This window comes from Entelurus aequoreus, linkage group LG11 (genome assembly GCF_033978785.1).
Source record: "Entelurus aequoreus isolate RoL-2023_Sb linkage group LG11, RoL_Eaeq_v1.1, whole genome shotgun sequence".
Lineage (NCBI taxonomy): Eukaryota > Metazoa > Chordata > Actinopteri > Syngnathiformes > Syngnathidae > Entelurus > Entelurus aequoreus.
Window position 1 is genome coordinate 5,495,521 of NC_084741.1, and position 27,500 is coordinate 5,523,020.

The window sequence follows — 27,500 nt, forward strand, 5'->3', positions numbered from 1 at the left end:
GGAGAGAAGGGATGTTGATGAAGAGTTGACGGTGAACAAGGAGAGAAGGGATGCTGATGAAGAGTCGACTGCGAACAAGGAGAGAAGGGATGCTGGTGAAGAGTTGACGGTGAACAAGGAGAGAAGGGATGTTGATGAAGAGTTGACGGCGAACAAGGAGAGAAGGGATGCTGGTGAAGAGTCGACGGCGAACAAGGAGAGAAGGGATGCTGGTGAACAGTTGACGGTGAACAAGGAGAGAAGGGATGTTGATGAAGAGTTGACGGCGAACAAGGAGAGAAGGGATGCTGATGAAGAGTCAACGGCGAATAAGGAGAAAGGGATGCTGGTGAAGAGTTGACGGCAAACAAGGAGAGAAGGGATGCTGATGAAGAGTTGACGGCGAACAAGGAGAGAAGGGATGCTGACGAAGAGTCAACGGCGAACAAGGATAGAAGGGATGCTGATGAAGAGTCGACGGCGAACAAGGAGAGAAGGGATGCTGATGAAGAGTCGACTGCGAACAAGGAGAGAAGGGATGCTGGTGAAGAGTTGACGGTGAACAAGGAGAGAAGGGATGTTGATGAAGAGTTGACGGCGAACAAGGAGAGAAGGGATGCTGGTGAAGAGTCGACGGCGAACAAGGAGAGAAGGGATGCTGGTGAACAGTTGACGGTGAACAAGGAGAGAAGGGATGTTGATGAAGAGTTGACGGCGAACAAGGAGAGAAGGGATGCTGATGAAGAGTCGACGGCGAATAAGGAGAAAGGGATGCTGGTGAAGAGTTGACGGCAAACAAGGAGAGAAGGGATGCTGATGAAGAGTTGACGGCGAACAAGGAGAGAAGGGATGCTGACGAAGAGTCAACGGCGAACAAGGATAGAAGGGATGCTGATGAAGAGTCGACGGCGAACAAGGAGAGAAGGGATGCTGACGAAGAGTCGACGGCGAACAAAGATAGAAGGAATGCTGGTGAAGAGTCGACGGCGAACAAGGAGAGAAGGGATGCTGCTGAAGAGTTGACGGCTAACAAGGAGAGAAGGGATGCTGATGAATAGTCGACGGCGAACAAGGAGAGAAGGGATGTTGATGAAGAGTCGACGGCGAACAAAGAGAGAAGGGATGCTGATGAAGAGTCGATGGCGAACAAGGAGAGAAGGGATGCTGGTGAAGAGTCGACGGCGAACAAGGAGAGAAGGGATGCTGATGAAGAGTCGACGGCAAACAAAGAGAGAAGAGATGCTGATGAAGAGTCGACGGCAAACCAGCAGAGAAGGGATGCTGATGAAGAGTCGACGGCGAACAAGGAGAGAAGGGATGCTGATGAAGAGTCGACGGCGAACAAGGAGAGAAGGGATGCTGACGAAGAGTCGACGGCGAACAAGGATAGAAGGGATGCTGGTGAAGAGTCGACGGCGAACAAGCAGAGAAGGGATGCTGATGAAGATTCGACGGCGAATAAGGAGAAAGGGATGCTGGTGAAGAGTTGACGGCGAACAAGGAGAGAAGGGATGCTGAAGAAAATTCGACGGCGAACAAGGAGAGAAGGGATGCTGATGAAGAGTCGACGGCGAACAAGGAGAGAAGGGATGCTGATGAAGAGTCGACGGCGAATAAGGAGAAAGGGATGCTGGTGAAGAGTTGACGGCAAACAAGGAGAGAAGGGATGCTGATGAAGAGTTGACGGCGAATAAGGAGAAAGGGATGCTGGAGAAGAGTTGACGGCGAACAAGGAGAGAAGGGATGCTGATGAAAATTCGACGGCGAACAAGGAGAGAAGGGATGCTGATGAAGAGTCGACGGCGAACAAGCAGAGAAGGGATGCTGATGAAGATTCGACGGCGAATAAGGAGAAAGGGATGCTGGAGAAGAGTTGACGGCGAACAAGGAGAGAAGGGATGCTGATGAAAATTCGACGGCGAACAAGGAGAGAAGGGATGCTGATGAAGAGTCGACGGCGAACAAGGAGAGAAGGGATGCTGATGAAGAGTCGACTGCGAACAAGGAGAGAAGGAATGCTGATGAAGAGTCGACGGCGAACAAGGAGAGAAGGGACGCTGATGAAGAGTCGACGGCGAACAAGGAGAGAAGGGATGCTGACGAAGAGTCAACGGCGAACAAGGATAGAAGGGATGCTGATGAAGAGTCGACGGCGAACAAGGAGAGAAGGGATGCTGACGAAGAGTCGACGGCGAACAAGGATAGAAGGGATGCTGGTGAAGAGTCGACGGCGAACAAGGAGAGAAGGGATGCTGCTGAAGAGTTGACGGCTAACAAGGAGAGAAGGGATGCTGATGAATAGTCGACGGCGAACAAGGAGAGAAGGGATGTTGATGAAGAGTCGACGGCGAACAAAGAGAGAAGGGATGCTGATGAAGAGTCGATGGCGAACAAGGAGAGAAGGGATGCTGGTGAAGAGTCGACGGCGAAGAAGGAGAGAAGGGATGCTGATGAAGAGTCGACGGCAAACAAAGAGAGAAGAGATGCTGATGAAGAGTCGACGGCAAACCAGCAGAGAAGGGATGCTGATGAAGAGTCGACGGCGAACAAGGAGAGAAGAGATGCTGATGAAGAGTGGACGGCAAACAAGGAGAGAAGGGATGCTGTCGAAGACTCGACGGCGAACAAGGAGAAAAGGGATGCTGATGAAGAGTTGACGGCGAACAAGCAGAGAAGGGATGCTGATGAAGATTCGACGGCGAATAAGGAGAAAGGGATGCTGGTGAAGAGTTGACGGCGAACAAGGAGAGAAGGGATGCTGAAGAAAATTCGACGGCGAACAAGGAGAGAAGGGATGCTGATGAAGAGTCGACGGCGAACAAGGAGAGAAGGGATGCTGATGAAGAGTCGACGGCGAACAAGGAGAGAAGGGATGCTGATGAAGAGTCGACGGCAAATAAGGAGAAAGGGATGCTGGTGAAGAGTTGACGGCAAACAAGGAGAGAAGGGATGCTGATGAAGAGTTGACGGCGAATAAGGAGAAAGGGATGCTGGAGAAGAGTTGACGGCGAACAAGGAGAGAAAGGATGCTGATGAAAATTCGACGGCGAACAAGGAGAGAAGGGATGCTGATGAAGAGTCGACGGCGAACAAGCAGAGAAGGGATGCTGATGAAGATTCGACGGCGAATAAGGAGAAAGGGATGCTGGAGAAGAGTTGACGGCGAACAAGGAGAGAAGGGATGCTGATGAAAATTCGACGGCGAACAAGGAGAGAAGGGATGCTGATGAAGGGTCGACGGCGAACAAGGAGAGAAGGGATGCTGATGAAGAGTCGACTGCGAACAAGGAGAGAAGGAATGCTGATGAAGAGTCGACGGCGAACAAGGAGAGAAGGGACGCTGATGAAGAGTCGACGGCGAACAAGGAGAGAAGGGACGCTGATGAAGACTTGACGGCGAACAAGGAGAGAAGGGATGCTGATGAAGGAGAGAAGGGATGCTGAAGAAGAGTCGACGGCAAACAAGGAGAGAAGGGATGCTGATGAAGAGTCGATGCCGAACAAGGAGAGAAGGGATGCTGATGAAGAGTCGACGGCGAACAAGGAGAGAAGGGATGCTGATGAAGAGTTGACGGCGAACAAGCAGAGAAGGGATGCTGATGAAGATTCGACGGCGAATAAGGAGAAAGGGATGCTGGAGAAGAGTTGACGGCGAACAAGGAGAGAAGGGATGCTGATGAAAATTCGACGGCGAACAAGGAGAGAAGGGATGCTGATGAAGAGTCGACGGCGAACAAGGAGAGAAGGGATGCTGAAGAAAATTTGACGGCGAACAAGGAGAGAAGGGATGCTGATGAAGAGTCGACGGCGAACAAGGAGAGAAGGGATGCTGATGAAGAGTCGACGGCGAACAAGGAGAGAAGGGATGCTGGTGAAGAGTCGACGGCGAACAAGGAGAGAAGGGATGCTGGTGAAGAGTCGACGGCGAACAAGGAGAGAAGGGATGCTGAAGAAAATTCGACGGCGAACAAGGAGAGAAGGGATGCTGAAGAAAATTTGACGGCGAACAAGGAGAGAAGGGATGCTGATGAAGAGTCGACGGCGAACAAGGAGAGAAGGGATGCTGATGAAGAGTCGACGGCGAACAAGGAGAGAAGGGATGCTGGTGAAGAGTCGACGGCGAACAAGGAGAGAAGGGATGCTGATGAAGAGTCGACGGCGAACAAGGAGAGAAGGGATGCTGATGAAGTGTTGAGGGCGAACAAGGAGAGAAGGGATGCTGATGAAGAGTCGACGGCGAATAAGGAGAAAGGGATGCTGGTGAAGAGTTGACGGCAAACAAGGAGAGAAGGGATGCTGATGAAGAGTTGACGGCGAACAAGCAGAGAAGGGATGCTGATGAAGAGTCGACGGTGAACAAGGAGAGAAGGGATGCTGATGAAGAGTCGACTGCGAACAAGGAGAGAAGGGATGCTGATGAAGAGTCGACGGCGAACAAGGAGAGAAGGGACGCTGATGAAGAGTCGACGGCGAACAAGGAGAGAAGGGACGCTGATGAAGACTTGACGGCGAACAAGGAGAGAAGGGATGCTGATGAAGGAGAGAAGGGATGCTGATGAAGAGTCGACGGCAAACAAGGAGAGAAGGGATGCTGATGAAGAGTCGATGCCGAACAAGGAGAGAAGGGATGCTGATGAAGAGTCGACGGCGAACAAGGAGAGAAGGGATGCTGATGAAGAGTCGATGCCGAACAAGGAGAGAAGGGATGCTGATGAAGAGTCGACGACGAGCAAGCAGAGAAGGGATGCTGATGAAGATTCGACGGCGAATAAGGAGAAAGGGATGCTGGAGAAGAGTTGACGGCGAACAAGGAGAGAAGGGATGCTGATGAAAATTCGACGGCGAACAAGGAGAGAAGGGATGCTGATGAAGAGTCGACGGCGAACAAGGAGAGAAGGGATGCTGATGAAGAGTTGACGGCGAACAAGGAGAGAAGGGATGCTGATGAAGAGTCGACGGCGAACAAGGAGAGAAGGGACGCTGATGAAGACTTGACGGCGAACAAGGAGAGAAGGGATGCTGATGAAGAGTCGACGGCGAACAAGGAGAGAAGGGATGCTGATGAAGAGTCGACGGCGAACAAGGAGAGAAGGGATGCTGATGAAGAGTCGACGGCGAACAAGGAGAGAAGGGACGCTGATGAAGACTTGACGGCGAACAAGGAGAGAAGGGATGCTGATGAAGGAGAGAAGGGATGCTGATGAAGAGTCGACGGCAAACAAGGAGAGAAGGGATCCTGATGAAGAGTCGACGGCGAACAAGGAGAGAAGGGATGCTGATGAAGAGTTGAGGGCGAACAAGGAGAGAAGGGATGCTGATGAAGAGTTGAGGGCGAACAAGGAGAGAAGGGATGCTGATGAAGGAGAGAAGGGATGCTGATGAAGAGTCGACGGCAAACAAGGAGAGAAGGGATGCTGATGAAGAGTCGACGGCGAACAAGGAGAGAAGGGATGCTGATGAAGAGTTGAGGGCGAACAAGGAGAGAAGGGATGCTGATGAAGAGTTGAGGGCGAACAAGGAGAGAAGGGATGCTGATGAAGAGTTTTGATTGATTGATTGATTGAGACTTTTATTAGTAGGTTGCACAGTGAAGTACATATTCCGAATAAGTTTTTCAACTTGTTTAAGTCGGGGTCCACTTAAATTGATTCATGATACAGATATATACTATCATATATACTATCATCATAATACAGTCATCACACAAGATAATCACATTGAATTATTTACATTATTTACAATCAGGGGTGTGGAGGGGAAGGGGGGGAACAAGGAGAGAAGGGATGCTGATGAAGAGTCGACGGCGAATAAGGAGAAAGGGATGCTGGTGAAGAGTTGACGGCGAACAAGGAGAGAAGGGATGCTGATGAAGAGTTGACGGCGAACAAGCAGAGAAGGGATGCTGATGAAGATTTGACGGCGAATAAGGAGAAAGGGATGCTGGTGAAGAGTTGACGGCGAACAAGGAGAGAAGGGACGCTGATGAAGACTTGACGACGAACACAAGAGAAGGGATGCTGATGAAGAGTCGACGGCGAACAAGAAGAGAAGGGATGCTGATGAAGAGTCGACGGCGAACCAGGAGAGAAGGGATGCTGATGAAGAGTCGACGGCGAATAAGGAGAAAGGGATGCTGGTGAAGAGTTGACGGCGAACAAGGAGAGAAGGGATGCTGATGAAGAGTTGACGGCGAACAAGCAGAGAAGGGATGCTGATGAAGATTCGACGGCGAATAAGGAGAAAGGGATGCTGGTGAAGAGTTGACGGCGAACAAGGAGAGAAGGGATGCTGATGAAAATTCGACGGAGAACAAGGAGAGAAGGGATGCTGCTGAAGAGTCGACGGCGAACAAGGAGAGAAGGGATGCTGATGAAGAGTCGACGGCGAACAAGGAGAGAAGGGATGCTGATGGAGAGTCGACGGCGAACAAGGAGAGAAGGGATGCTGATGGAGAGTCGACGGCGAACAAGGAGAGAAGGGATGCTGATGAAGAGTCGACGGCGAACAAAGAGAGAAGGGATGGGGGAGAAAAAGGTGTAGAAGGTACGTACATTTCTGGTCTTTCCAGGTGATGGTGGGCTCGGGCCGACCCACCGCCAGGCAGAAGAGGTTGACGTTCTCGCCCTCGTTTACCGACACGTCCGTGGAGATGTTGATGATCCTGGCCGGCACTGACACAGAACATCACAATAAGGTCTCAGTTAGAAAGTCCACTGTGTTGCATGTTTGTGTTTAAGATGGAGAACTGTTATCTTCTTCTCACTCCCTTCAGGCAAAACTGGATCTTCATGCTTACATACTCAATCAATCAATCAATGTTTATTTATATAGCCCTAAATCACGAGTGTCTCAAAGGGCTGCACAAGCCACAACGACATACTGGGCAAGAAAAACTCAACCCAATGGGACAACCATGAGAAACCTTGGAGGGGACCGCAGATGTGGTAACATAATGGTGTGAGAGTCCAGTCCATAGTGGATCTAACATAATAGTGTGAGAGTCCGGTCCATAGTGAGTGCGAGTCCAGTCCATAGTGGATCTAACATAATAGTGTGATAGTCCAGTCCATAGTGGATCTAACATAATAGTATGAGTCCAGTCCATAGTGGATCTAACAAAATAGTGTGAGAGTCCAGTCCATAGTGAATCTAACATAATAGTGAGAGTCCAGTCCATAGTGGATCTAACATAATAGTGTGAGAGTCCAGTCCATAGTGGATCTAACATAATAGTGAGAGTCCAGTCCATAGTGGATCTAACATAATAGTGTGAGAGTCCAGTCCATAGTGGATCTAACATAATAGTGTGAGAGTCCAGTCCATAGTGGATCTAATATAATAGTGAGAGTCCAGTCCATAGTGGATCTAACATAATAGTGTCAGAGTCCAGTCCATAGCGGATCTAACATAATAGTGGGAGTCCAGTCCATAGTGGATCTAACATAATAGTGTCAGAGTCCAGTCCATAGCGGATCCAACATAATAGTGAGAGTCCAGTCCATAGTGGATCTAACATAATAGTGAGAGTCCAGTCCATAGTGGATCTAGCATAATAGTGTGAGAGTCCAGTCCATAGTGGATCTAACATAATATTGTGAGAGTCCAGTCCATAGTGGATCTAACATAATAGTGTAAGAGTCCAGTCCATAGTGGATCTAACATAATAGTGTGAGAGTCCAGTCCATAGTGGATCTAACATAATAGTGAGAGTCCAGTCCATAGTGGATCTCACATAATAGTGTGAGAGTCCAGTCCATAGTGGATCTAACATAATAGTGAGAGTCCAGTCCATAGTGGATCTAACATAATAGTGTGAGAGTCCAGTCCATAGTGGATCTAACATAATAGGGAGAGTCCAGTCCATAGTGGATCTCACATAATAGTGTGAGAGTCCAGTCCATAGTGGACCTAACATAATAGTGAGAGTCCAGTCCATAGTGGATCTAACATAATAGTGTGAGAGTCCAGTCCATAGTGGATCCAACAAAATAGTTATGTTGTATAGACCACAAGGAAGTCTTTTACATTTAGAAAATAATCATAAGATGATTCCCTTAATGCGCCTTATAATCCGGTGCGCCTTATATATGAAAATAGACCTAAATAGACCCGCTCATCGACAGTGCGCCTAATAGTCCAGTGCGCCCTATGGTCTGAAAAATACGGTACACAAAATAATAATATTCTTACTTAATGAAAGTTTGTTCAGCACGCTCAGGCCTGGGACCAACTAGTTGCTAAAAGCGAGGAATTATAGATAACCTTTAACATCAGGGCAAATAAGCTCTGCTTCTTCTTACTCCTTTTCAGACATGTTGAATTGTAGACAGTTCCAAAAAAATAAAAGCCATAAGTAATTGGGTTTTGAAGACACTGCAATGTTTTAGCGGCACACTCCTGTAGGTGGCGCCCCGCAGCAAGAAAGTCACTACAATTGTAAACAGCTGCAGAAAAACGCAGTAGGTGTTTTTTTCCCTGTCCATTTCCAATCAAAGCTAAAGAGATCATTGTGCAATACTCTTGATCCGCCGACAAACATTGTTCAGCGCCACCGTCCCCGAGTGCGTGGGCTTGTAGTTAAATTGATAACGAGATGGCCCTTGAATTTAAATTGCCCATTATCGTTGTTTTTAATGAGCTCGGCTGCCGGAGAGCGCCGACTTGCATCTACCGAGGATCCCGTTCCTCTCCGGCTTTTTTTTTTTTTTTTTTTTAGCAGACGCTGCATGCAAAGACTTGAGGACGCACCAGACTGAGACTACAATGGAAGGAGTTGGGTTTGCGTACATGTGTGAGGGTCCGTGCCAAGTTTTGGACCCTGCGGGCCAGATTGTTTTGCTTGGCTGCAATTAGAAAAGTGCGTCAGTCAGCAGCTCCATGCCACCTGTCAGCTGCACGACTGTTGTGTTGTTTCCCCCTCAAAAACTAACATCCTGTTCTAACTTCTCAGGTTGGTAACTGCTGCTAGTACCTTACTGCACATCTGGCTGGGTTTTATTACTTGATTAGGTCCTGTTTATGTGCACTGACTCATCAAGTCCCGATTCTTTTTATTTTCCATGTCATTTTCTACCGCTTTTGTTGACACTTTGATGCCCAAGGCGGTCATGAAATATGTGACCCGTGCTGGCAAGGAAAACTCACCCCAGTGGGACGTCAATGTGAAAGACTATGAGAAACCTTGGAGAGGACCGCATATGTGGGTAACCCCCCCCCCCCCCACCCCCCTCTAGGGGAGACCGAAAGCAATGGATGTCGAGTGGGTCTGACATAATATTGTGAAAGTCCAACACATCAGCGAAAGTCCAGTCCATAGTGGGGCCAGCAGGAACCATCCCGAGCGGAGACGGGTCAGCAGCGTAGAGATGTCCCCATCTGATGGACAGGCTAGCGGTCCACCCGGGTTGGGAGCAGAGTAGAAAAGAAAAGAAAAGAAACGGCAGATCAACTGGTCTAAAAAGGGAGTCTATTTAAAGGCTAGAGCAGGGGTCGGCAACCTTTACCCATTTAAAGAGCCATTTTGGCAAGTTTCACAAATTAAAGAAAGTAATGGGAGCCACAAAAAAATGTTAAAATTTAAAATGAAAAACTCCGCATACAAAGCTTAAATGCTTTGTGCTATGTTAACCAGGGGTCTCAGACACACGCACCGGCACGCACTTTAATGTGGAAATTTGATGTTAGTGCAGCCCGCGGGTTTTGCGCTTGATAGCGTCATACTTGCCAACCCTCTCATTTTTCCCGGGAGACTCCCGAATATCAGAGCGTGATGACACTGCATTTGGCACCCTCTACAGTTTGCCCTAACAGTGTACCTGCTCGACTACACGTACAATGCAGTTTCAGCTTGTTCACGTAAGCGACAGCAAGGCGTACTACCTCAGCTGCCACACATCTTACACTGACGGTACCAATACCCAGAATCCCATGCAGCACTAACTCTTCCGTACTAGCTCAGCAGCCACACATCTTACACTGACGGTACCAATACCCAGAATCCCATGCAGCACTAACTCTTCCGCTCAACCAACGCACGGAGAGGGGGGGGGGTTGATGCGTGGGGGGATTTGGTGGTAGCGGGGGTGTATAATGTAGACCGGAAGAGTTAGGGCTGCATGGGATTCTGGGTAATGGTTGTGTTGTGTTTATGTTGTGTTACGGTGGGATGTTCTCCAGAAATGTGTTTTTCATTCTTTTTTGGTGTGGGTTCACAGTGTGGCGCATATTTGTAACGTAACAATGTTAAAGTTGTTTGATACGGCTACCGTCAGTGTAAGCTGTGTGGCTGATGACTAAGTATGCTTTGCTGTCTCCTGTGTGTGCAAGTAATAACAACATGCAACATGTGGCTGGACTGGCACGCTGTGTGTAAATGCTAGTGGACAATTACTGCAGTGCAGTTAGGGCACGCCCTTTATTTAGTAATTAGAGTGTAAATAGGATAATTTTTACCCTGGGAGTTATCTATGAGAGACACTGAGATCCATAAATCTCCTGGGAAAGTCGGGGGCGTCGGTATGTATGTAGCTGAGCCGCATCAGAGTGGTCAAGGAGCCGCATGCGGCTCCGGAGCTGCGGGTTGCCGACCCCTGGGCTAGAGTATACAAATGAGTTTTAAGATGAGACTTAAATGCTTCTACTGAGGTAGCATCTCTAACTTTTACCGGGAGGGCATTCCATAGTATTGGAGCCCGAATAGAAAACGCTCTATAGCCCGCAGACTTTTTTTGGGCTCTGGGAATCACTAATAAGCCGGAGTTCTTTGAACGCAGATTTCTTGCCGGGACATATGGTACAATACAATCGTCAAGATAGGCTGGAGCTAAACCGTGTAGTATTTTATACGTAAGTAGTAAAACCTTAAAGTCGCATCTTAGGTGCACAGGAAGCCAGTGCAAGTGAGCTAGTATAGGCGTAATATGATCAAACTTTCTTGTTTTTGTCAAAAGTCTAGCAGCCGCATTTTGTACCATCTGTAATCTTTTAATGCGAGACATAGGGAGGCCCGAAAATAAAACGTTACAGTAATCGAGACGAGACGTAACGAACGCATGGATAATGATCTCAGCATCGCTTGTGGACAAAATGGAACAAATTTTAGCGATATTACGGAGATGAAAGAAGGCCGTTTTGGTAACACTCTTAATGTGTGACTCAAACGAGAGAGTTGGGTCGAAGATAATACCCAGATTCTTTACCGAGTCGCCTTGTTTAAAATGAGTCGGAATACGCACAGGCTAATTTTGAGCTACAGGCAAATAAGTGAAAAAAATGTATCTTGGTTGAAATTGAGATTTTCACAAAAATGAGTCCATAAAGCCACAATCTAGCGATCCCAATCATCGAAATAGCAAGAAAACATCTTAAATCACCTTTATTTGAAGGTTTTGTACGAGGTATGTCTTCAGAAATTAGTCCTTTGTGTTAAAGGCCTACTGAAAGCCACTACTACCGACCACGCAGTCTGATAGTTTATATATCAATGATGAAATCTTAACATTATAACACATGCCAATACGGCCGGGTTAACTTATAAAGTGACATTTTAAATTTGCCGCTAAACTTCCGGTTCGAAACGCCTCTGAGGATGACGTATGCGCGTGACGTAGCCCGGGGAACACGGGTATGCCTTCCACATTGAAGCCAACACAAAAAAGCTCTGTTTTCATTTCATAATTCCACAGTATTCTGGACATCTGTGTTCGTGAATCTGTTGCAATCATGTTCATTGCATTATGGAGAAGGAAGCTGAGCAAGCAAAGAAGAAAGTTGTCGGTGCGAAATGGACGTATTTTTCGAACGTAGTCAGCAACAACAGTACACAGCCGGCGCTTCTTTGTTTACATTCCCGAAAGATGCAGTCAAGATGGAAGAACTCGGATAACAGAGACTCTAACCAGTAGGACTTTTGACTTCGATACACAGACGCCTGTAGAGAACTGGGACAACACAGACTCTTACCAGGATTACTTTGATTTGGATGACAAAGACGCAGACGTGCTACTGTGAGTATGCAGCTTTGGCTTCTAAACATTTGATCGCTTGACCGTATGTGCGAAACTTTTTTTTGCGTATGTACGTAACTTTTTTAAAATATATAAGCTTTATGAACCTTGGGTTAGGTGAACGGTCTTTTGGGCTGAGTGATTGTGTGTGTTGATCAGGTGTTTGAATTGTATTGGCGTGTTCTATGGAGCTAGGAGCTAGCAGAGGAGCTAGGAGCTAGCGTAACAAACACGCAGGTGTTTTTATGCAGGATTAATTTGTGGCATATTAAATATAAGCCTGGTTGTGTTGTGGCTAATAGAGTATATATATGTCTTGTGTTTATTTACTGTTGTAGTCATTCCCAGCTGAATATCAGGTCACCCCCGGCTCTCACAGCATCTTCCCTATCTGAATAGCTTCAACTCCCCACTAGTCCTTCACTTGCACTTTACTCATCCACAAATCTTTCATCCTCGCTCAAATTAATGGGGAAATTGTCGCTTTCTCGGTCCGAATCTCTCTCACTTCATGCGGCCATCATTGTAAACAATAGGGAACTTTGCGTATATGTTCAACTGACTACGTCACGCTACTTCCGGTAGGGGCAAGCCTTTTTTTAATCAGATACCAAAAGTTGCAATCTTTATCGTCGTCGTTCTATACTAAATCCTTTCAGCAAAAATATGGCAATATCGCGAAATGATCAAGTATGACACATAGAATAGATCTGCTATCCCCGTTTAAATAAAACAAATTCATTTCAGTAGGCCTTTAAAATTCCTTGAGAAAATGAAGTGTTTTCAATGCTCACTCGCGGCAATAAGGGGGAATCCCCCTAGCCATATTTGCTATCATTGTGACGCCAAGTTTACGTACTTTCTAAAAATGAGCATGGAATTCCCGATGACGCCATTCTGAACCAACACAATTCGAGTTTTTAAACCTGTCCCGACGTAAACAAATCCGGCTGTGAGGCGTACCCTCATTGGTTGAATCCCCCCGCGCGGTGCATTGTGGTATCATGGCAGCGCCCTGATGGAAAACAACACAGTAATTCGAGCGGAATATTTGGTGCAAAAAAGGTGATTTTCGAACATTTAATTATTATTTTTGTGGATAAGTTAGACTGTTTTACATTCCGTAACGGATTTAGAAGGTGGAGAGGGTACACAGGCGGTTGCAAGTACGCTAAATTCACTGCAGTCTGCGAATCTTCTTAGTGCTGCTGGTCAGGAATATTATGGACAGCTGACCAGCGGACAAACTGACCAGTGAACAAAAAAACTGTGACATAACAGTGTTGACATTTTTGTACCTAACCTTTTTCAATAGAGCTGAATATATATTTTTCCTTTAGACCTGGGATTTGACTTTAATTGTACCAATTTTGGTGTTGCTACAAGGACTTTTAAGGTATGGTTGCTATGGAGTTTTGTTTTGGAACATTCTGTTCTGGAACAGTAAACTTTAAGCTGTTTTTTCTCAAAACGGACCCTCAAACTTGGTCGACTTCAATCGGATGGAACTCGGTCATTTTCTGTCCGATTCCAACAAACCATATATCATTCTGAAGGTCTTTAGATGGAGAATGTGTAAATAACAATAACTCCGTTTTTAAAATTTCCTCATTGTGACTCATTTTGCCAGTCCAAGAAGCCCTTTGATTTCCAAAGACTGGCTCGTGCACAGATAGTCTTACTTGGGTAGTTCATGTTGAACAGAACATTCCTAAAAGTCTCGGTCTGAAGACTTAAGAGGAGGTGCAGCAGCTTGAAAGAATTGGATCCACTATGGACTGGACTTTCACAATATTATGTCGGACCCACTCGACATCCATTGCTTTCGGTCTCCCCTAGAGGGTCCTCTCCAAGGTTTCTCATAGTCATTCACATCGACGTCCCACTGGGGTGAGTTTTTCCTTGCCCTTATGTGGGCTCTGTACCGAGGATGTCGTTGTGGCTTGTGCAGCCCTTTGAGACACTTGTGATTTAGGGCTATGTAAATAAACATTGATTGATGATTGATTGATTGATTGATTGAAAGAATTAAAGGACACCTTTCCCCCGCCCCCAAATCTAAGCTTGGCCCATTTTAATATTGATTGGACTTATCCTTTACCTCTTAATGATCTTATTCTGCCGCATTTAATAGGGGACCAACCAGCCAACGAACCCCAACATATCTTATATTGTTGGCAAGGTCTCGATTGTGCATAAACACTACTTTATTTTTGGAACATTTAGTGTTACCAGTGCCTCCATGGAAATGCCCCCCATCTACCTCAAAGAACTACTCACCCCCCAAATCCTCCACACCACACCGCCGCTCCGGACAGGCTAACCTCCTCCAACCTCCGAGGACAAAGCTACGAACAATGGGAGACCGGGCTTTCTGCTCCGCCGCTCCCAGTCTGTGGAACGCTCTCCCTGACCACCTGAGGGTACCACAGACTGTGGATGCTTTTAAAAAAGGCTTAAAAACCCTTATTTTAAAAAAAAAGCCTTTTTCTTAGATATATGCATACTCATTCTAGCTATTTGGCTGTTTTATTTTTATTTTTATTTTTATTATCTTTAAAAAAATTTTAATACACTGTATCACTTTGAGGTTGTTGACTCAATGTAAAGTGCTTTTTACAAATAAAATCTATTATTATTATTATTACCGTGGCGACACACTTAAGGAAAAAAACAACAAAATGGGCCCATTGATTAGGTACACTTGGCCCGATTGATCCGGTACGCACCCTTACAATAGTAGATTTTTTTTCAGGAAACAACAGAATGAGGTGACATTACCTCTTCTTACTTTACTTATTTCTCGACATATTTTTAACCTTTCCAACGTCTAAAATGTTAAGTACATTCAGGAAATGCTCTCTTGCTAAGTGCTAGCAGACTAACTATTAGCATTTTAACATTCAATCTATTTTACTCATATTATATACAAATATATACCAGACATGGCGTAGGAACAATATAGAACATTTTCGCCACTTCTGGTATTTCCTCTTATCTGGTTAGATGCTGGCATGCTAACATTAGCATACTAATGCTTTATAACTAGTCGGGTTGTGTTCTTTGTCCTTTAAATATAGATTTAAATATGAATCTCTTTGAAATACATGTTTTTTTAAATATAATTTTTTCATTTCAAAAGGGTATGTGAGGTCAAATAATTGAATTTAAACTTTATGGGATAGAGAGAAATGAAGGAGCTTATTGGCGTTCAATCAATCGCAACTGGACTGTTTGGTTTGTCTGAGAAGACGTTTCACCAAGTGAGTACTCTGTGATTGTGTGCTGCCGAACATGCTCCTCTGCTCGTAAAACCAGCGATGTCATGACGTGACGACGCGCTGTCATGCCTGTAAAAAAAAATATATGGCGAACTGGTACTTTTCAAACAGAGTATAGTACCGTTTTTGATTCATTAGTACCGCGATACTACACCAGTACCGGTGTACCGTACAACCCTAGATTACGCCAAAGCTGGCTTTTTGTTGGTGGTCAAAAGTGTACATACACTTGTAAAGAACATGACCACCACTGTATCATACCATATTTGGAATGGTTTAAAAAAAAAAAGGTTCCTTGCCCTGTCAGGAACTACCACGTTCTCAGTTCTTGCCGCTGATCAGTAATCACTTTGACGTCTGGTGCGGCGGAGCAGATGCAGTCAAGCTTCACGTCTTCTCCGTCTGACTCGCTAAATCAAGACAAACAACTCGACAGCTCGTGAAGAAAGGCTCTCTTGGAAAAAGACGCAGCATCACTTTGTCACCTGCCACGCTTACTTTAGCACTGCGGCTGCACTAATGCAGCCACTCCTCATTCATACCACCGCACACTCCTAACATCCTTGCCTGCCGATGATGAATTTAGGCGTGATTTAACGGAAAAAGCCTCATTGAATCCCCCATAAAGCACTCTGATTGCTTCCGCCATGTCGGGCTCCAATCACGGCCAATGAAAAAGCGCAATGAAGTCATTTAGCACAGTGGTCCCCGACCTTTTTTGCACCACGGACCGGTTTAATGTAGACATTATTTTCAGGGACCGGCTTCCCACTTGTGAAAAATACAAGTCACCATAAGGCTGAATTAGTTTGTTTCTTTGCAATGAAATGCTGATGGAAATCAGCCTTTGGCTACAATCTGTCACATTTACATTGATATCTTCATTAATGTGCATTATATCATGTCACAAAGTTAGAACTAGGGATGTCCGATAATGGCTTTTTGCCGATATCCGATATTCCGATATTGTCCAACTCTTTAATTACCGATACCGATATCAACCGATATATGCAGTCGTGGAATTAACACATTATTATGCCTAATTTGGACAACCATGTATGGTGAAGATAAGGTACTTTTAAAAAATAATAATAAAATAAGATAACTAAATTAAAAACATTTTCTTGAATAAAAAAGAAAGTAAAACAATATAAAAACAGTTACATAGAAACTAGTAATTAATGAAAATGAGTAAAATTAAGTGTTAAAGATTAGTACTATTAGTGGAGCAGCAGCACGCACAATCATGTGTGCTTACGGACTGTATCCCTTGCAGACTGTATTGATATATATTGATATATAATGTAGGAACCAGAATATTGATAACAGAAAGAAATGGGGGGAGGGAGGTTTTTTTGGGTTGGTGCACTAATTGTAAGTGTATCTTGTGTTTTTTATGTTGATTTAATAAATAAAAAAAACCCCCAAAAAACCCGATACAGATAATAAAAAAACCGATACCGATAATTTCCGATATTACATTTTAACGCTATATAATGTAGGAACCAGAATATTGATAACAGAAAGAAATGGGGGGAGGGAGGTTTTTTTGGGTTGGTGCACTAATTGTAAGTGTATCTTGTGTTTTTTATGTTGATTTAATAAAAAAAATTAAAAAAAAAACGATACAGATAATAAAAAAAACGATACCGATAATTTCCAATATTACATTTTAACGCTATATAATGTAGGAACCAGAATATTGATAACAGAAAGAAATGGGGGGAGGGAGGTTTTTTGGGTTGGTGCACTAATTGTAAGTGTATCTTGTGTTTTTTATGTTGATTTAATAAAAAAAAAACCCAAAAAAAAAAAAAACAAAAAACGATACAGATAATAAAAAAACCGATACCGATAATTTCCGATATTACATTTTAACGCTCTATAATGTAGGAACCAGAATATTGATAACAGAAAGAAATGGGGGGAGGGAGGTTTTTTGGGTTGGTGCACTAATTGTAAGTGTATCTTGTGTTTTTTATGTTGATTTAATTAAAAACAAAACAAAAAAACAAAAAAAACGATACAGATAATAAAAAAACCGATATCGATAATTTCCGATATTACATTTTAACGCTCTATAATGTAGGAACCAGAATATTGATAACAGAAAGAAATGGGGGGAGGGAGGTTTTTTGGGTTGGTGCACTAATTGTAAGTGTATCTTGTGTTTTTTATGTTGATTTAATTAAATACAAAACAAAAAAACAAAAAAAACGATACAGATAATAAAAAAAACGATACCGATAATTTCCGATATTACATTTTAACGCTATATAATGTAGGAACCAGAATATTGATAACAGAAAGAAATGGGGGGAGGGAGGTTTTTTGGGTTGGTGCACTAATTGTAAGTGTATCTTGTGTTTTTTATGTTGATTTAATAAAAAAAATTAAAAAAAAAACGATACAGATAATAAAAAAAACGATACCGATAATTTCCAATATTACATTTTAACGCTATATAATGTAGGAACCAGAATATTGATAACAGAAAGAAATGGGGGGAGGGAGGTTTTTTGGGTTGGTGCACTAATTGTAAGTGTATCTTGTGTTTTTTATGTTGATTTAATAAATTAAAAAAAACAAAAAAAAACAAAAAAAAAAAAAACGATACAGATAATAAAAAAACCGATACCGATAATTTCCGATATTACATTTTAACGCTATATAATGTAGGAACCAGAATATTGATAACAGAAAGAAATGGGGGGAGGGAGGTTTTTTGGGTTGGTGCACTAATTGTAAGTGTATCTTGTGTTTTTTATGTGGATTTAATTAAATAAAAAAAAAAAAAAAAACAACGATACAGATAATAAAAAAAACGATAGCGATAATTTCCGATATTACATTTTAACGCTATATAATGTAGGAACCAGAATATTGATAACAGAAAGAAATGGGGGGAGGGAGGTTTTTTGGGTTGGTGCACTAATTGTAAGTGTATCTTGGCAATTTCCCCTTCAACACAAAAAATGACTAAAAACACTAATTTTTGCCTCTTTGAGCTGTAATTTGACCCCCTTAAAATACTTCAAAACTCACCAAAATTTTTACACACATTGGGACTGGTGGAAATTGCAATCTAAAAAAAACGAACCCCAAAACTCAAAATTGCGCTCTAGCGCAATTTTGAATAAAACAGAGACAAAACTGTTTCTCAGAGGAAAACACAGACAAAACTGCTTGTAACTTCCGGTAGGAACGTTTTAGAGACATGAAACAAAAACCTCTACATAGGTCTCACTTAGACCTACATTTCACATATTGACATCCTTCAGCAAAAATCAACAGGAAGTTTGATATCCCCACTTCAAAACTATTTTTTTTTAAAAAAGCGGTCACCAAACATTAAACATTATCTCCTCTGAGCGCGTTTGTTGTTTTGGCTTCAAACTGCTACAGGAGAGAGATTGAACCCTTCTGATTAAAAGTTGGCAAAAGCGTTTTAATAAGTGCTACGGTTTTGATTTTACGAGCCTTCAAAGAAAACAACCACTGTGCCGCAGCACCTAGGAAAAAAACACAGACACAACTTCCTCTAACTCCCAGTACGAATATCGTAGAGACATGCAACAAAAACCTCTATGTAGGTCTCACTCAGGACTACCACTGGACAAAAGTATTTGGACACCTAGGACTAGCACCAGCCAAAATGCGGACCCGACCAACGCTGCTTGCAGCTTTAATTTTAAATTGCCTTTCAAATGTCTATTTTTGGTGTTGGCTTTTATCAAATACATTTCCACAAAAAATGCGACTTATATATGTTTTTTTCCTTCTTTATTATGCATTTTCGGCCAGTGCGACTTATACTCCGGAGCGACTTATACTCCGAAAAATACGGTAATAGTTCTCTCCGGCCCGGTAGCAAAATGCTTCACGGACCGGTGGTTGGAGACCAGTGATTTATCAGATGCGAGAGGAAGATGCTGACCTTGCACAATGAGGTAGACGTGGGCGATGCGGAGCTTGTTGCTGGCCTGGAAGGTGCAGGTGTAGGGCCCCTCGTCGCTCACTTGCACCTGGTGGATGTGGATGGAGAAGTCGCTGCTGTTGTTGTTCACCAGCGTCACGCGCTTGTCCAGCGACCACTTGTCCTTGCCCGTGAACAGGATGTTGGAGCGGTTCAGCCACGCCTTGTGGGTCACCTCCTCGTCGATGTGACACCTGCGAGGGAAGTGCGGTTCATCGTTAGGCGGCGCTGTCAAAAAAAAGGATTTGGTGAACCCTTGGAAGTCACCCAAGTGTTATAGGTAGAGATGTCCGATTATCAGCCGATATATGCGTTAAAATGTAATAGCGGAAATTATCGGCATCATTTTTTTAATTATCTGTATCGTTTTTTGTTGTTTTTTTTAAATTAAATCAACATAAAAAACACAAGATACACTTACAATTAGTGCACCAACCCAAAAAACCTCCCTCCCCCCATTTCTTTCTGTTATCAATATTCTGGTTCCTACATTATATAGCGTTAAAATGTAATATCAGAAATTATCGGTATCGTTTTTTTTATTATCTGTATCGTTTTTTTTTAATTTTTTTATTAAATCAACATAAAAAACACAAGATACACTTACAATTAGTGCACCAACCCAAAAAACCTCCCTCCCCCCATTTCTTTCTGTTATCAATATTCTGGTTCCTACATTATATAGCGTTAAAATGTAATATCGGAAATTATCGGTATCGGTTTTTTTTATTATCTGTATCGTTGTTTTTTTAAAATTTTATTTTATTTTATTAAATCAACATAAAAAACACAAGATACACTTACAATTAGTGCACCAACCCAAAAAACCTCCTTCCCCCCATTTCTTTCTGTTATCAATATTCTGGTTCCTACATTATATAGCGTTAAAATGTAATATCAGAAATTATCGGTATCGTTTTTTTTATTATCTGTATCGTTTTTTTTTATTTTTTATTAAATCAACATAAAAAACACAAGATACACTTACAATTAGTGCACCAACCCAAAAAACCTCCCTCCCCCCATTTCTTTCTGTTATCAATATTCTGGTTCCTACATTATATAGCGTTAAAATGTAATATCGGAAATTATCGGTATCGGTTTTTTTATTATCTGTATCGTTTTTTTAATTTTTTTATTTATTAAATCAACATAAAAAACACAAGATACACTTACAATTAGTGCACCAACCCAAAAAACCTCCCTCCCCCCATTTCTTTCTGTTATCAATATTCTGGTTCCTACATTATATAGCGTTAAAATGTAATATCGGAAATTATCGGTATCGTTTTTTTTATTATCTGTATCGTTTTTTGTTTTTTTTTAAAATTAAATCAACATAAAAAACACAAGATACACTTACAATTAGTGCACCAACTCAAAAAACCTCCCTCCCCCCATTTCTTTCTGTTATCAATATTCTGGTTCCTACATTATATATCAATATATATCAATACAGTCTGCAAGGGATACAGTCCGTAAGCACACATGATTGTGGTCCACTAATAGTACTAACCTTTAACAGTTAATTTTACTCATTTTCATTCATTACTAGTTTCTATGTAACTGTTTTTATATTGTTGTACTTTCTTTTTTATTCAAGAAAATGTTTTTAATTTATTTATCTTATTTTACAAATTTTTTTAAAAAGTACCTTATCTTCACCATACCTGGTTGTACAAATTAGGCATAATAATGTGTTAATTCCACGACTGCATGTATTGGTTGATATCGGTATCGGTTGATATCGGTATCGGTAATTAAAGAGTTGGACAATATCGGAATATCGGATATCGGCAAAAAGTCATTATCGGACATCCCTAGTTATAGGTGCACCTGGAAGGATTTCAGCCATAAATATTCATTTTTTATTGACAGTTTAGTTTAAGAACATATTCCTTATTCATTCACAAAGCCCAAAAGCAGTGAAGTTGTCACGTTGTGTAAATGGTAAATAAAAACAGAATACAACAAATCCTTTTCAACTTATATTCAATTGAATAGACTGCAAAGACAAGATATTTCATGTTCACACTGACAAACTTTGTCATTTTTTGCAAATATTAGCTCATTTGGAGTTTGATGCCTGCGACATGTTTCAAAAAAGCTGGCACAAGTGGCAAAAAAGAGTGAGAAAGTTGAGGAATGCTCGTCAAAGACTTATTTGGAACATCCCACAGGTGAACAGGCTAATTGGGAACAGGTGGGTGCCATGATTGGGTATAAAAGCAGCTTCACAAACAAGGACGGGGGCGAGGGTCACCACTTTGTCAACAAATGCCTGAGCAAATTGTTTAAGAACAACATTTCTCAACCAAGCTGTTGCAAGGAATTTAGGGATTTCACCATCTACGCTCCGTAATATCATCAAAAGGTTCAGAGAATCTGGAGAAAACCAACATTGAATGCCCGTGACCTTGGGTCCCTCAGGCTGTACTGCATCAAAAAGCCACATCAGTTTGTAAAGGATATCACCACATGGGCTCAGGAACACTTCAGAAAACCACTGTCAGTAACTGCAGTTGGTCGCTACATCTGTAAGTGCAAGTTAAAACTCTACTACGCAAAGTCAAAGCCATTTATCAACAACACCCTGAAACGTCGCCGGCTTCGCTGGGCCCCGAGTTCATCTACAAACCCCGTTTCCATATGAGTTGGGAAATTGTGTTAGATGTAAATATAAACGGAATACAATGATTTGCAAATCCTTTTTAAGCCATATTCAGTTGAATATGCTACAAAGACAACACATTTGATGTTCAAACTCATAAACTTTATTTTTGTTTTGCAAATAATAATTAACTTAGAATTTCATGGCTGCAACACGTGCCAAAGTAGTTGGGAAAGGGCATGTTCACCACTGTGTTACATGGCCTTTCCTTTTAACAACACTCAGTAAAGGTTTGGGAACTGAGGAGGTTAGGGTTAGGGTTAGGGCCCTAACCCTAACCCGCACTCTTTTACTATGAAGCCACGTTGATGTAACACGTGGCTTGGCATTGTCTTGCTGAAATAAGCAGGGGCGTCCATGGTAACGTTGCTTGGATGGTAACATATGTTGCTCCAAAAGCAGTATGTACCTTTCAGCATTAATGGTGCCTTCACAGATGTGTAAGTTACCCATGTCTTGGCCACTAATACACCCCCATACCATCACACATGCTGCCTTTTACACTTTCACCCTAGAACAATCCGGATGGTTCTTTTCCTCTTTGACGTCCACAGTTTCCAAAAACAATTTGAAATGTGGACTCGTCAGACCACAGAACACTTTTCCACTTTGTATCAGTCCATCTTAGATGAGCTCAGGCCCAGCGAAGCCGACGGCGTTTCTGGGTGTTGTTGATAAACGGTTTTCGCCTTGCATAGTAGAGTTTTAACTTGCACTTACAGATGTAGCGACCAACTGTAGTTACTGACAGTGGTTTTCTGAAGTTTTCCTGAGCCCATGTGGTGATATCCTTTACACACTGATGTGGCTTGTTGATGCAGTACAGCCTGAGGGATGGAAGGTCACGGGCTTAGCTGCTTACGTGCAGTGATTTCTCCACATTCTCTCAACCCTTTGATGGTATTACGCAGCGTAGATGGTGAAATCCCTAAATTCCTTGCAATAGCTGCTTGAGAAAGGTTGTTCTTAAACTGTTCAACAATTTGCTCAGGCATTTGTTGACAAAGTGGTGACCCTCGCCCCATCCTTGTTTGTGAATGACTGAGCATTTCATGGAATCTACTTTTATACCCAATCATGGCACCCACCTGTTCCCAATTAGCCTGCACACCTGTGGGATGTTCCAAATAAGTGTTTGATGAGCATTCCTCAACTTTATCAGTATTTATTGCCACCTTTCCCAACTTCTTTGTCACGTGTTGCTGCCATCAAATTCTAAAGTTAATGATTATTTGCAAAAAAAAACATGTTTATGAGTTTGAACATCAAATATGTTGTCTTTGTAGCATATTCAACTGAATATGGCTTGAAAGGGATTTGCAAATCATTTTATTCCGTTTATATTTACATCTAACACCATTTACCAACTCATATGGAAACGGGGTTTGTAAGATGGACTGATGCAAAGTGGAAAAGTGTTCTGTGGTCTAACGAACTTCAAATTGTTTTTGGAAATTGTGGACGTCGTGTCCTCCGGACAAAAGAGGAAAAGAACCATCCGGATTGTTCTAGGGTGAAAGTGTAAAAGGCAGCATGTGTGATGGTATGGGGGTGTATTAGTGGCCAAGACATGGGTAACTTACACATCTGTGAAGGCACCATTAATGCTGAAAGGTACATACAGCTTTTGGAGCAACATATGTTGTTATCATGGACGCCCCTGCTTATTTCAGCAAGACAATGCCACGCCAGGTGTTACAACAGTGTGGCTTCATAGTAAAAGAGTGCGGGTACTAGACTGGCCTGCCTGTAGTCCAGACATTGAAAATGTGAAGGCTAAAATATGAGAAGGGAGACTGTTGAACAACTTAAGCTGTACATCAAGCAAGAATGGGAAAGAATTCCACTTCAAAAATGTGTCTCCTCAGTTCCCAAACCTTTACTGAGTGTTGTTCAAAGGAAAGGCCATGTAACACACTGGTAAAAATGCCTTTTTTGCAATGTGTTGCTGCCATTCAATTCTAAGTTCAAGATTATTTGAAAAAAAAACAACTAATATCTTGTCTTTGCAGTCTATTCAATTGAATATAAGTTGAAAAGGATTTGTTGTATTGTCTTTTTATTTACCATTTACACAACGTGACAACTTCACTGCTTTTTGGGGTTTTGCAAATGATTAATGAATATGTTCTTAAACTAAACTGTCAATAACATTTAAAGTGCAAATAAAAATGCCGCATCATTTTTGCGCTAAAGAAACTTCTCTGTGAATTTAGCTGCTAGTTTGATATTGTCATTACTGCCACAGGTGGTGGGAAAGTGTACTACAACTGAGTACCATGCGGACCACAGCTGAGAAACACATATTTTCTGGAGCGGCATGCATCACGATGACGATACCAGTGGTGAAAGTGATATCGGAAGGTGTCGTGACAAAGAAAATGAATGTCTGCAGTGGACTCTTGCATAGATTCTTCTTCTTAGATCTTTCTTCCTGAATTGTCAGCGTCCTTTCCTTCCTGACTTCATTTTCTGCCCACCTGTATCTCTTCTGTGTGATCCATGTGTTTGATGGTTTGTTCCATCCTGTCAAGCCTCTGTGTGATCCATGTGTTTGATGGTTTGTTCCATCCTGTCAAGCCTCTGCGTGATCCATGTGTTTGATTGTTTGTTCCCCCCTGTCAAGCCTCTGTGTGATCCATGTCCTTGATGGTTTCTTCCTTTTTGTATCTTCTATGTTTTTGATGGTTTGTTCCATCCTGTCAAGCCTCTGTGTGATCCATGTCCTTGATGGTTTCTTCCTTTTTGTATCTTCTATGTTTTTGATGGTTTGTTCCATCCTGTCAAGCCTCTGTGTGATCCATGTTTTTGATGGTTTGTTCCTTTTTGTATCTTCTATGTTTTTGATGTTTTTTTTCATCCTGTCAAGCCTCTGTGTGATCCATGTGTTTGATGGTTTGTTCCTTTTTGTATCTTCTATGTTTTTGATGGTTTCTTTCATCCTGTCAAGCCTCTGTGTGATCCATGTGTTTGGTTTGTTCCTTTTTGTATGTTCTATGTTTTTGATGGTTTGTTCCATCCTGTCAAGCCTCTGTGTGATCCATGTCCTTGATGGTTTCTTCCTTTTTGTATCTTCTATGTTTTTGATGGTTTGTTCCATCCTGTAAAGCCTCTGTGTGATCCATGTGTTTGATGGTTTGTTCCTTTTTGTATCTTCTATGTTTTTGATGGTTTGTTCCATCCTGTCAAGCCTCTGTGTGATCCATGTTTTTGATGGTTTGTTCCTTTTTGTATCTTCTATGTTTTTGATGGTTTGTTTCATCCTGTCAAGCCTCTGTGTGATCCATGTGTTTGATGGTTTGTTCCTTTTTGTATCTTCTATGTTTTTGATGGTTTGTTCCATCCTGTCAAGCCTCTGTGTGATCCATGTGTTTGATTGTTTGTTCCACCCTGTCAAGCCTCTGTGTGATCCATGTCTTTGATTGTTTGTTCCATCCTGTCAAGCCTCTCCCTTTGTTTCTCGGTGTGTACGTCTTCTACCAAGTTGGAGTAAATCAAAGTATTCACTCCACTTTCCCGCCGGCCTTCAGCTATTCTGCGCTGTCCGCCCCCTTCTCCCGTCACACCACAACAATGGTGTGTTGTGACGCTCCCAGACTCCATTATCCCCCTCGGGTGCACAATAAGATCCTCCTAAAAAGTGTTAAATAAGAAATAAGGCGTCATGACTCACATTAGCCTCTCTGCCTCCGCTTCTGTCTATTCAAACTTTTGCGATCCATCTCCGGGCTGAAAGCAACATTCCGTGCATCATCTGCGTAATGGAGGGAGCAAAATGGCTGCAATTACACCACCTCTGGTGGTGTTTAGCATCATCATATCGTCCCACCTGTGTCCCTGCAAAGAATGATCTTTTTCAACCAATCTGGCTTCATTTTTTTGCAGATGTGTTCTTCTTGGTCCAACATTTGTTTTTCTGTAATCATTTACACGTTTTTTTTAAAGTGCCAGTTCAGGCACCATTTAAAGGCCTACTGAAAGCCACTACTAGCGACCACGCAGTCTGATAGTTTATATATCAATGATGAAATCTTAACATTGCAACACATGACAAAACGGCCGGGTTAACTTATAAAGTGACATTTTAAACTTCCCAGGAAACTTCCGCTTGAAAACGTCGCGGTATGACGACGTATGCGCGTGACGTCACGAGGTCAAGGGAAGTGTTTGGACCCAATTCAAATACCTCTGTTTTCTTCGACAAAATTCCACAGTATTCTGGACATCTGTGTTGGGGAATCTTTTGCAATTTGTTTAAAGGCCTACTGAAAGCCACTACTACCGACCACGCAGTCTGATAGTTTATATATCAATGATGAAATCTTAACATTATAACACATGCCAATACGGCCGGGTTAACTTATAAAGTGACATTTTAAATTTGCCGCTAAACTTCCGGTTCGAAACGCCTCAGGATGACGTATGCGCGTGACGTAGACCGGGGAACACGGGTATGCCTTCCACATTGAAGCCAATACGAAAAAGCTCTGTTTTCATTTCATAATTCCACAGTATTCTGGACATCTGTGTTCGTGAATCTGTTTCAATCATGTTCATTGCATTATGGAGAAGGAAGCTGAGCAAGCAAAGAAGAAAGTTGTCGGTGCGAAATGGACGTATTTTTCGAACGTAGTCAGCCACAACAGTACACAGCCGGCGCTTCTTTGTTTACATTCCCGAAAGATGCAGTCAAGATGGAAGAACTCGGATAACAGAGACTCTAACCAGGAGGACTTTTGACTTCGATACACAGACGCCTGTAGAGAACTGGGACAACAAAGACTCTTACCAGGATTACTTTGATTTGGATGACAAAGACGCAGACGTGCTACTGTGAGTATGCAGCTTTGGCTTCTAAACATTTGATCGCTTGACCGTATGTGCGCAAATTTTTTTTGCGTATGTACGTAACTTTTTTAAAATATATAAGCTTTATGAACCTTGGGTTAGGTGAACGGTCTTTTGGGCTGAGTGATTGTATGTGTTGATCAGGTGTTTGAATTGTATTGGCGTGTTCTATGGAGCTAGGAGCTAGCATAGGAGCTAGGAGCTAGCATAACACGTACCGTACCGTACGTGCGCGTCACGTACGTAACTTTTTAAAAATATATAAGCTTTATGAACCTTGGGTTAGGTGAACGGTCTTTTGGGCTGAGTGATTGTGTGTGTTGATCAGGTGTTTGAATTGTATTGGCGTGTTCTATGGAGCTAGGAGCTAGCAGAGGAGCTAGGAGCTAGCATAACAAACACGCAGGTGTTTTTATGCAGGATTAATTAGTGGCATATTAAATATAAGCCTGGTTGTGTTGTGGCTAATAGAGTATATATATGTCTTGTGTTTATTTACTGTTGTAGTCATTCCCAGCTGAATATCAGGTCACCCCCGGCTCTCACAGCATCTTCCCTATCTGAATAGCTTCAACTCCCCACTAGTCCTTCACTTGCACTTTACTCATCCACAAATCTTTCATCCTCGCTCAAATTAATGGGGAAATTGTCGCTTTCTCGGTCCGAATCTCTCTCACTTCATGCGGCCATCATTGTAAACAATAGGGAACTTTGCGTATATGTTCAACTGACTACGTCAC

The 27,500-nt window shown here is 42.7% G+C and overlaps 1 protein-coding gene across 6 annotated transcripts in view; it reads right to left on the reverse strand.

The window, feature by feature from the left end:
- iglon5 (IgLON family member 5) overlaps nt 1-27,500 on the reverse strand; it is a 354,636-nt gene that overhangs the window by 42,956 nt on the left and 284,180 nt on the right. For all 6 annotated transcript variants that reach the window (XM_062062355.1, XM_062062352.1, XM_062062350.1 and 3 more), the window contains 2 exons: nt 19,203-19,435; nt 6,531-6,650 (listed from right to left, as the gene is read on the reverse strand). In XM_062062355.1, coding sequence (XP_061918339.1) covers nt 6,531-6,650; nt 19,203-19,435 — 353 coding nt within the window. The remainder of the gene's footprint in view (nt 1-6,530; nt 6,651-19,202; nt 19,436-27,500) is intronic.